Source organism: Xiphophorus hellerii, chromosome 8 (assembly GCF_003331165.1).
Source record: "Xiphophorus hellerii strain 12219 chromosome 8, Xiphophorus_hellerii-4.1, whole genome shotgun sequence".
Lineage (NCBI taxonomy): Eukaryota > Metazoa > Chordata > Actinopteri > Cyprinodontiformes > Poeciliidae > Xiphophorus > Xiphophorus hellerii.
The window spans coordinates 8,170,942-8,182,700 of NC_045679.1; the positions used below are offsets into that span (position 1 = coordinate 8,170,942).

The 11,759-nt window shown below is 38.2% G+C and overlaps 1 protein-coding gene across 1 annotated transcript in view; it reads left to right on the top strand.

Annotated features, from left to right (window-relative positions):
- The window catches only part of igsf9a (immunoglobulin superfamily, member 9a), a 64,325-nt gene that overhangs the window by 7,625 nt on the left and 44,941 nt on the right, over window positions 1-11,759 (top strand). The window contains exons 2-3 of the mRNA XM_032570137.1: window positions 3,485-3,579; window positions 3,677-3,877. Coding sequence (XP_032426028.1) covers window positions 3,519-3,579; window positions 3,677-3,877 — 262 coding nt within the window. The 5' untranslated portion in view covers window positions 3,485-3,518. The remainder of the gene's footprint in view (window positions 1-3,484; window positions 3,580-3,676; window positions 3,878-11,759) is intronic.

Here is an 11,759-nt window from a genome sequence, read left to right on the forward strand (position 1 = left end):
TGTGTTATTGGAAGATTAATACCTGAACACCAACTATAAAAATGCAAACATTTTAAAAAGACTTGAATAAATAAGCAATGTTAAGCCTGGCGGGGGCACAAGTTAAGCCTGGTGGCCCGCCAGGCTTATAATGCACTCAGGGAAACCCTGGTATTTGCTTAATGATTTTAATGACTGCATTTTTGCAAAATATAATTATGTTTTATAACTAGTTACTGTATTACGTTTTTATAGTGTGAAGCAGAGTTTAGATCTTTTAGATGAAAAGTCAAAGTTGACTATGCTATATGCATATTTCAGACTTTTGATCTTGATTATTTCTAACGTTTCACCCGAGTTGTACATATTTTTACCTTTTTCCAAGTGTTTTCTGTTTCCGTATAGAGGTTAACGTCCAATTCTGTTTCTGGTAGACAGAAATGCTGCACATCCTCTGAGGAAAAGTTTAATGCTTCGTTTTCCTTAAAGGGTACGGCCGAGTAAAAATCGATAATCTGGCATGGCGTAAAAAGAGCTGGGAGAACTTTTTCCTGGAGGAGAAACTCAATCTGATGGGAAAAACATTTGTTTCTGTGATAAATCTGAGCTTCAGTCCTGATTATTCAGCCTGTCTCCTTACGCAGATGGAGAAGGCCGCAGCAGAATCTCAACAGCATGCCTGTCACTGACATTTCTATTTCTGTCAGGTGATAAATCAGTGAGAGACAAGCTGCTTTGCTTTGGGAGCTACCTGCTCATTCATTATGTCTTTAGAGCGAGTGCCGGCGCCGCAGCTGTGCTATCGGTGTCAAGACGGAGGCAGAATACGTCTGAGGGAGACGCTCGGAGTCACCATGGCGTCCAAACAAAGCCGCCGTGCGTTTGTTCGGCAGCTCTCACAGTTTTTAGTTCTGATTTAATGACAGAAAATGTCCTGCAGCTTAATGAGATTTTTTTGTGCCTCTTATCTTCCCTCTCGCTGTGTTTGCCTCTCTGTCTGTCCCTCGTATCTTCTTTCTTTTTTTTTTTATTGCTTTCTGTTTTGCCGCAGACACACAGTTCTGACCAATAACGCTGCGAGAAACCGATTTATTTATCTGGAGCTGTCAGTTGTTTTTCCTTCTTCTCATTATTATGCTTCCTTACAACTTTTATGTGTAGTTGTGTGTTTGAAAAAAGCAAACTGTAACTTCACAACACTTTTAGTGTTTGTTGAAGCTGGCTTTTCAGAGTGATGCGTTCAGGCATATTTGTGGAAAGTTGAGTGGAAGAAAAAGCTGTGGTGGGGTAAAAAATCTGCAAAATCAACAAATGAAGATCTTAATGCTGTATTTATAAAGTACTTTAAAAGCAACAAGCACCCAACAAAGAATGAAAAAACATAATTTCTGATACCTTTTTTGTGTTTAGTATTTTGGGCTTTTTCTCTTTTTTACCTTAAACTCCAATAAAAATTCCATCCAAATAGTTGCAGATATTGATAAAATAACACAAAAACCCAGAAAGCTTGATGTTTGGCACATTAAAACCAACTACTATTACTTTCAATGCTACTAGCTATAGTTAGCCTTGTTAGCTTGCAGAAACAATGGCGTACTGTTTGGGTGCTCCGGCTTCCTGCAGTCCACAAACATGACTGCTAAAGTGATCGGTATGTTTGAAGCCCTACCTTTTTCCTTCCACTCAACTTTCCATTGCAACACTCCATTATCCATTTTTATCACTCCTCTTTAAAATAAAAACTTCAGAGAAATTGAATTTTGAGTTTTCAAAAGCGGAAAGCTGCATTTGTGAAAATTAACAGAAATAAATGAATGATTGTCGGAACTACATTACCGTATGAAAGTTTTGCTTTTTGAAATTAATTACTGACTTATTGTCAAACGCTCCAAGCTGAAGAAAGACACTAAGTGATGGACTGCCAGGCTTGGAGTTGCAGTTTTTTCTTCTTCTTCTTCGAAGCGTAAAGTTGCGGCTAATCTCGACTGCCTTTGTCCACTTTAAATCAAATGCAGTTTGTTCAGCATAAAGTTTTTCTGTGAGGCGGCGAGAAGCCAGGCAGGTGAAGGACTGTGGATTGGTGTGTTTACGCTCCAGCTGACGGTGATGAACAGAACGGCTGCAGATTGAGTTTTAACTTTCACATTAATTCTGGGGAATGTCTCGTTCGCCGTTTGCTGAGGCATGGGAGCGGGTTGAGCGGAGCACGGCGACTGTTGACAGCCGGCGTAATTGTTTTGCACCGGTTCAGACTTTGCCCCGGCCCTAAAGATGAAGACGGCTATAAAAACTAGCGTGGGAGTGGGGACTGAAAATGGGATCTGCACGGCTACTGCCGCGGCGTTGAAGTTTGGCTGATCACAATCAGAAAGTGGAGAAATCATTGAGAATGTGACAAGCTGATCGTTCACATTTATTTGACTTTAACTCATGTTTATGTCAATTGATTTTAAGATGCTGTCCTAAATTAAAAACAAACAAAACACTAAATTTGACACCTTACCTGTCTAGTTTACTCTAGTTCAGTTCCTCTTACCCAACAGGGGTGAACATTTATCGTGATAAATTTCTTATCTTGGGTATTTTTGTTGTTACAATAAATTCCAATTAATGTTTGTGTTGGTTAAATAAAAACTGAACAGAAACTCTCCTTTTTGGTCAGTTTTTCTTTTGCACAAAAAAGACAAAAACTCTCCTTTTTTCAGTTTGAAAATCAGTCATCAATTTTCCAATACTGAGTAAAATTGAAGCTGTTATTGACGATACCAATTCAATACCAATACTTTGTGCAAAAACTTTTAGTTTGCCTGTTAAATGACAAAACTGAGATTTTCACTAGAAATTACACCAAAATTGAGTGTTTTTGCAGAGTAGGACCCTGAAAACCAACATCATCTTCTAATTTTGTACTAAGAGCTGGAACAGCTGGTGGTACGACCTTTCATAGTGGGAACAGATGGTAGCTTACAGCTGCAGCTTTTATTTTTCTAACAACATCACAAATATTCAGGATGTGTGACAAGTATGTGCAAAGCTTTGCTGTATCCCAATCTAGACGGAATGAAAGAATGTTTTAAATTAAAAATTCATCGTACATTTCAAACACTGAAGCAAAACTGAACCCTTTGTTGAACTTTATTGATATGGTTGTCCCTGTCCTTGACTGCAAAGCCTTCAGCCAAACACCTTTAAATAAAACACGTGACTCCAGAGATTTATTTGGCATTTATACCATCAGGTTGTATAAAAAGGAGAGTCAGGCCAGGCTTTCTGGCTGCAGAAGCTGCGCTTTCCATTTGTGTAATGATATGGGATGAGTTCCAGTTATCGGAAAACTATAGAAAAACCCCCGAGTTCTCTTCTCTCCCCTTCCTGTAAAACGATGACAGAACTGACAGCTCGGTTAGAGTCTTCTTAGGTTGGAAAGCTGTCACAGATGGCTGTCATCTTATGTGCAGCCAAGGAAGTAATGGGAATGTGACAATTGTGTGTCTTTTGCCAACAGGCTGAACATGCTGCAGGTTGTTTGACTGACAGATATGGGGTCAGGAAGATCATACTGGCAGACTTTCGCTGCAGTTGTACTCATTTGCCACTTTTGTAAGTATCTCTTTATTGATTCCAGTGGAAATATTGTAGCTGTAATACCTGGATACCCTAACCTAGCCTTTCATTTCGCTGCTTATGAACTCTTTAGTGACCACTGATGGTGGGAAGTCAGAGGTCCGTGGAAAGGTTGGAGGCTGGGTGGATCTGGAGTGCAGTTTTTCACCAGCAGGGCGGCAGTCTGGGTTATCTGCAACCCAACATGTGGTGGAATGGGTGCGGCAAGGCGTTGACATTCCTGTCCTGATGAAATTTGGATCCTACACACCCCGAGTCCATCCAGGGTTTGAAGGTGAGTGTCACTTATTAAAGCAATTTGTTGCTTAAAAAAGGACAATAGACACAAAACAAATATTAGAAAACTGCTGAAAGAGTTTTCAGACTGAACATCTGAACCTCATCTTTGACTGAAGAAACAGCAATTCTGCATGAGAGATTAGGTTTCTCTCAGTTAAATGTGGTACATTAAGCTCTAGAGAAGTGTTTTAAAGAGAAACGTTCAGAACCAACAAGTTTAATATAGTGATACAACATGCTAACAGTTGCTTGGTGCTAGCATGTTAGATATAACCTACTACTGTACTATTGTTAGCTGCTAACATTAGCTGTAGTGGTAATGTTGGTATGGACCCCTTGCGTGTTATTGTTTACATCCAGAAATTTTGTGCATGCGCATGATGTTGGAGGGTGAAAAGACGATTCTTTCCCTTGAAGTTCATATCTGCGCTGCCGCGATAGAACGACTCCGTTAACCAAATAAAACCTGGAGATGTAAGGATTATTAATTAATGCAGTGTGCCACAGCAAAATGCAAAGGTAATGCAGAAAAACCATTAAAGAATAACTGAAAACCCCTGTTTTCTCTCTCTCTATCTGCTGCGCTATACACAGACTCGTTGCCATAGCAACTGACAAACAACTTTGTTTCAGGATTCAACACCAAAAAAGCACTCAAACATTTCCCACACAAAGAACAGAACATTTAGTCCGTTACAGTTTTGTTTTTAGTTTTTATGTTTATTTTGCGATAATAAATGATCGCTGAGGTAGATTAGCTTCTGCTGCTATTAGGTAAGCTAACAGCGGTGGTGAGTTAGGTAATTTAAATACCTAGTGATCTGTCAGAGTTGGTGTTTAGGTTGCCTTTTTTTATGTTACCTGAACTGAAACACACAGAATTACACCACACATCTACACGTCACAGTTGTCATAGTCAAGCTAGCATAACTAGCTTTCTTGACAATTAGTAGCAAAGTACTGTGTTCCTTTTTCTTTTACATATCAGACATACATTTAAGATTTAGTACGTTATGTTTACAACTTAACTAAAGTAAAAACCAATGGTAGCCATTGCTAGCGATCAGCTTTTTGCCCTCCGATAGAAGGATCGGGCCGGATCTTGCTCACTTGACGTCATATTGCAAAAGGTCCATATTAGTTGCTAACTGGTAGCACTAGCATGTAACCTTACGTGAGCTATCTATAATACTAGCACCTTACAGTGGACCTGTACTTATTCGCGGGTTAATTTCCTGTGTGCTAATGGTTGTCGTTTTGTTTTTGAAAATAAATGAATAAATAATTTCCTAATAAACGTCTGAACATTTTAGCTTTTAGAATTTTTTTAAATTCTCAAATATTTACACTGCTTTAATATAACAGGGTGACTCTTTTTACCAACCAGATGGAGACTTTGTGCTTTATTTAGCTGTAAACCATTCATAAGTAAAAGCTTAAGATTTGTCAGCCATATAATACATAAAATTATGGAATTAAATGAAACTATTGTGTGATATTCTAACTTTTAGAGATGCACCTGTTTGAAGAAATGTGTGTTAGTTGGAGGTTTTTAAACTGTATTGCAATTTACTGCCCTTTAAAAACAACCTGTGGACAGGTTTTGAAATCTGAAGAATGTTTATTGTAATAATCTCCATAGGCAGTTTTAGAAACTGAAATTTATGCACGACTGTAAAAACGGCCATAAACCCTTCTACAGAAAAACCCGAGGTTCCCTGAGGAACGTTTTTCTGTTTGCCAGCACGCTGATGTCTGCACTTAGCACCATGCCTGAAATATAATTATTCCTGCCAGCATTATTATAATGTTTATCTGTGAAAATTTTCTCTCATTAAAGGCAATACAGGCGGTGAAATGAGTGCAGCTCTGGCTGGAGTCAAAAATGAAACGAGACTCTTGTTCTCGGATTTCATTCTGCGCCACACCTTGGTGGCCTTTCAAACAAACTCTCGCATTGCATCACCACTTATTGTTCACGATCGAAGCCGCGGCACGGCGAACAAAGACGGTCGGAGGTGAAAAAAGAGCCTCAATGGGCGAGGGCTACCTTTGTTTGGCTTTAAAGTCACAAACAATGGGACAAATGTGGACAAAAAGAAAGCTTGTCTGGGTGGCTCAGATCTTCGCTTTTGTTCAGGTCCAGTTTTTCGCGCTGTGGAGATTCCTGTAGAGATTTTCACTCTGAACTTGTGCAGGGTTTTTGTTTTGTATATCCAACAAAAACACAAATCTTACCAAGTAATTTTGGTCTAGTTTCTAGTGCAAACATCTTAGTTTTGTCTTATTTCAAGGGCAGTAACTTTTTAGCAAGATACACAGGTGTGTTTTACGTCAATAATTCCTTTATATTGATTAAAAAATTCTAGTTGCACTGGCAGATAAATTAACTTATATGGGAAAAATGACATGTTATAAGTGAAATAATTTGCCAGTGGAACTAGAACTGGGTTGCTAGGTGATGGGCTGGGCTTGGCTGGGGTTGCTAGGCAACGGCGCAGTGGAATATTCTACCAATGGAACTAGAACTTTTTCATAAATTTTAAGAAATTATTTACTTAAATAGGACACATGACACTATTAGATATCAAAAGAAGGTTTAGTACATAATTAATGACAAAAGGTATGACTTTAGGAAGAAAAAATTACCAGTACACTGCAAAAACACAAAATCTTACCAAGTAATTTTGTCTAGTTTTTAGAGCAAATATCTTAGTATACTTGAAATAAGACAAAACTAACTTTTCAGCATGATACAGAAGCTCGTTTTAAGTAAATAATACCTTAATATTGATGAAAAAATATTAGATCTATTGGTAGAACATTCCACTGCACCGTTGCCTAGCAACCCCAGCCATGCCCAGCCCGTTACCTAGCAACCCAGTTCTTGTTCCATGGGCAGATTATGTCATTTTTCCTATATTATAAATCAAATAATCTGCCCATGGAACTAGAATCAATGTTGAGGAATTATTTACTTTAATCACTATATCATACTAAAAAGTTACTTGTAAGTTAGTTTGTCTTATTTCGAGTTTACTATGATATTTGCACTATTAACTATACCAAAATTACTTGGTAGGATGTTGTGTTTTTTGCAGTGTATGTTCTGCCGCATCAGGCAAAGTTCTAACCAAAGTGCAATTTTTTTTTTTCTTTTTAAAGCCTGAAGTTTCTTGGAAAAAAACATCAAAGCGTGAAATTAATTGGTGCATTTTAACTCTCAGGTGGGAGGTAAGCAGGCCGCAAACTGGTAGTAAGTTTAGCTTTTAACCTAATTCGTTTATTTCCATCAACATGAAAACCGAGGAGGGGTAGCCAGCGCCGATTAACATTTGACTGCATAATTACGGCTCTCTAAATTTTCTTCAACACCCATCTTACTCCCTGTTGCATCACTCATTACATGCTGTGCAACTAAAGGCGGTTCTCACCCACACCGATTGATTTTTACATCCAGCTGAGACATCTGATATGTCTAAGTTTAAGAGAATTTCTTCAGAAGAATGGAAAACAGATCTAAGGTGATATAATCTGATGGACGTTTAAATTTTTTATCCCAACTGAAGTTGTCTTTGACAGCAAGTCTGCCTGGGTGAAAAATGTGCATGAACTGTGCAAAGATGTAGTTTTATTTTTTTCTGTTATTTTCCAAAATCAAACCCGTCTTTGAACTATGTAGTAGCTCAAGAATGGTAAATAACGGTGGGAATTTATTTTTAACCTCCTTTCTTCCAATCTTTTTTTCTCGCAATTTCTATATTTGTTGATGTAGTTGGTATTAATTGGTAATCAATTATTGTATTTGAAATAATAAAAAAAGAACTGTCTAAATTAGGAATGCACTGATCCACTTTTCTTCACTGCTGAGGTTTAGTTTTGACCGATATCGATCAGATACAGATAAACTCTGCTGAAACGAATTAAAATGTTTATTTTTTTTAAACACAGACATAAATGTACTGAATTATAAACGTATTTGAAACTCTGCACCAGTGCAGCACATTTAGATACATCAATAACTTCACAGACATGTTAAAACAATGCACTGCAATTAGGAGAATAAAATAACAGGCAATGTGAAATAATTAAATATTAAATAGTTTGACTACTTTGATCAAACATGCGAAAATACAAAAACAAATTTCATTTATTTCAATGGTTTAGGAAGCGCAATTAGAAATTGGAAATATAATGTGAAATAAACCACAAAGCATGACATTGTTCAGATCAGAAAGCATAGAAATAGACTGAATAGATCTGCCCTTATGCCTCACAAAGACTCAATCTAGAATTTTTGTAAATAACCTCTGAAATTAAGAATACTTGTCTGAAAATGTCTAAGTTTGGACTCTAGTGGGCTGCATACAATTGTACTTCACACTTTTATTTGTTAAAATATTGAAAACCTTTCACCAATTCCTCCCATATCACAGTTATGCATTATTTTGCTTTGGCAAATCAAACTAAAATCCCCCAAAATTAGAGTTTTACTGCTTGTAAAATGTTAAAATGTGAATAATGAATAATTTTGCAAGGCAATTGGAACAAGTGGAGTCCATTTTTAAAGAATGTTTTCAAATATTTCAGTATTTAGATCAAGATATTTCACTTCTATTGCATATCCAAATTTCTAGTATATTGTAACAATATTCTCAGATTCATCTCTTGTGCTAACAGAGAGTAATGTGCTGTAATCTCCGCCATTAGTTTTGTGTGTGTCAAAGGATCAGGACCTGCTTTTAGTTGAGTCACAGCCTTTGCCCTCTGAGTGGGGAGCCACTCCCACTCCCACGCCCAGCCTCAACCAGGAAACCCGATGCTGACATTTACATAGCAGTAAAGTCAGGGTGAACCTTAGCTGATTGGCTGAATTATCAAAAGTGGGAGCAGTAGCCACTTTAACACTAGGACTACCAGGATTTTGAGAAATTCCTATCTCTACCAAGAGGGGCCAGATTGGGTATCTTCCTAGAGCTACCGAGAGGGGCCAAACTGGGTTATTAGCATCCAAATGTGGCCAAGCTGACGACTCTGAATGGTCTAATTAGCATCCCTGTAGATGAGCAGGGGGGAGGAGAGCCAAACTCACTACATCAACTTTCACGCTCAAAACACAGCAGTTAAAGTCACCTTCTCCCCACTCCCCAATTCAACATTTAGGCGTATGCTCACATTTTATACATATAAAAATGGCTGCAAACAGACGTGCAATTGCACTGTCTCTCTTAATTTTAAAAAATTTCAGTGGATAATTATGTAAATGGAATAGAAGATAATTTATTTTTAAGATTTTTTACTCAATTTTTACCATTTGCATGTGAAAAAGGCAGAATTTTGTGTTTCATAGACTCAAGTGTGCTCACCAAAGTGTTTAATGTAAACATTTTCATCAAATCCAAGGTTCTTTATTGCATTTACATTTTTATCAACCCTGATGGAATTGAGTTACAGAGACCAATACCTTTACCCAAGCAATTCAGAAATGTTCTTCTGACATTTTTACTGTACCAGCTTACATCTTATTCAGGCCCAAAAACTGGATACAGTTATCTGTCGATGATAGGCAGAATGTATCTAAAGGAGAATTTAAAGTTCAACACAGGGCTAACACAGAAACACACCAAGATGGCTACTTAGATGTACTAAATCAAGGTATTTTGAATATTATTAATATTTATGCTTTAGCACTGCTAGAGGAAGTCCAAACACTAGGGCACGAGAGAACGCAAACTCTACAGAATAAATCCAAGGCTACGATTCAAACTGGAGATCTTTTTTTCCAAGGAGACATTGGTAATTACCACACCGCTGTGCTGCTTCTGTGTAACTTTGTATTTATTGATATTGTACATGAAAAATGTTTGAAATGTATCTTTGTTCAATGCATTTGTGATTTTTTTTTCACAAGTGAATTGGATAAAATACACAGCAATCTTCAGCATAAGATAGCTCATCTTCTCCACAAGTTGAAAAAAATTGCATTTCCTTTCCCACTTATAACACATTGGCATGTGATGTACAAGATATTGAGAGTGGATTTGCACACATCTGCCACAGGTTCCCAAAATTTCAGGAGAATTGGGGTAAATTCACACCAGCCCTCTTTAGCCCACGTTAATACTCTTTTTCATTTGCCTAGAAAATTTGGTTGATTTAGGGAGGTGTGAATGTGTACTCAAACTCTAATGCGGACCAAAGAAGTGAACTCTGGTCCTCCTAAAAGCCTAGGTCTCGGTTCAGCTGAAGTGAACTGTAGTGCGGTTTGAATGTATACGTGAATGCCAAGTGGTCCCGAGACCGCTCCAAAAGCAGGAAACGCACTACAGCAGAGGGTACTTGTGTGAAAAACAACATTCTCCATAGTTTGATGCCTCATCCCCGACTCATGCTGAGCAGATTTTGTTGGATGTTTATTTTGTCTTTGGGTAAATGTGAAAAAACAAACACTGTTCAACAACAGCTAAAATCTGAGGCCACCCCACTTTTGCTTACATTTTACATTGAAAGGATGTAGATGACCTGCATGGAACAAGTACGCTTAGTTTTCCTGCTAATTACTCTCTGATTCCAACTGAACACACCTGGAAGATGGCAGCTAACATCCTTTCATCGACATCATTAAATTGACTTTTCACCATAGTGTGCTGTGAAACCCCAGTCCTCTATTGCAATTTCAGAGAAGAAATTATAGAAAAGACCATAACCATCCACCAGTCACTACAACAGCTTATTACTAAATAATTAATATAGGCTAGTGGACAGACATTTCTGCCTATAGTACACATTTAAAATCAATTAAATGGTGCAGTTGTTGTTGCTTGTTAGGTTAACAACTGACCTAACAAAACGTATGCAGTAGATCATGAACAGTTTATTAGCTGATAATTTAACCACTAAGAAAAGACATTTAATTTTGTTGTAAAGTTTGCAAAAAAAAAAAAGCCGTAAACAAAGGATGCAAAATATACAAAGTTTTAGAGCGCATCCGCTATTAAACTGGTTAACATGTTGTTTAAAAAAGAAAACTGAGAGTCAAGACAAGATACTAGAGCGACAAAACTTAGAAAACAACATCAGGATTTGTTGTAAGAATTACCATGCAAAGAGAAACTATGCATGGGACTTGAAATATACTGCATTTGGTGAGCAGGGGGGAGGAGAGCCAAACTCACTACATCAACTTTCACGCTGATTGTCCTTGGAACAGGATAGTAATGGCCGTATTTACATAACAAAGGCGCCTCTTCACACCCTCTCTTGGAGGGCCAAACTGGCCCCTCTTTGGTAGCTCTAGGGACAGGGCCAAACTGGCCCCTCTCTGGTACCTGGACGAAGATTCCCATTTTGGGAATCTTTGGTAGTTCTAGTGTTAATTCCAGCGCAGGCTCGTAAAAGACAGTCGGCTTTTGCTGCTGATTCAGGCGACAATCTGCAGCATAAATCATCGTCCATGTCAGAGGAAGCAAGGCAATCTGCTGGTTGCTTATAACCTTTAAATTTGCCTACCTTTTGAATGACAAATTACACGTTTCTGCACACCTTACTCATTCCTTGTCTTTAAATGGACAAGCTTGGTAACAACAAACAGAAAACCGTTTCTCCCCCGATTCAAAGGGCTTGAAAAAGATGCTTTGTCCTCGCTGATGCGGAGCTTGAGCTTTCTCACAGGTGCAGCATGGGATACCTGGAGTCTTTAGTGTAGAAATGAGCAGTGTGCATTTCAACCCCTCAGGCGTGTTCTCGGGTGTCGGAGCAGTTTGGCTTCAAGAGCCAAACTGCCTCCAACTGATGTTTGGCTGCTATGACTCAAATGCAAGTTATCCAAGTGAATCAGTCTGCAGAGGCTGACGTTTCGGTTCCATCTCTGCCCCACA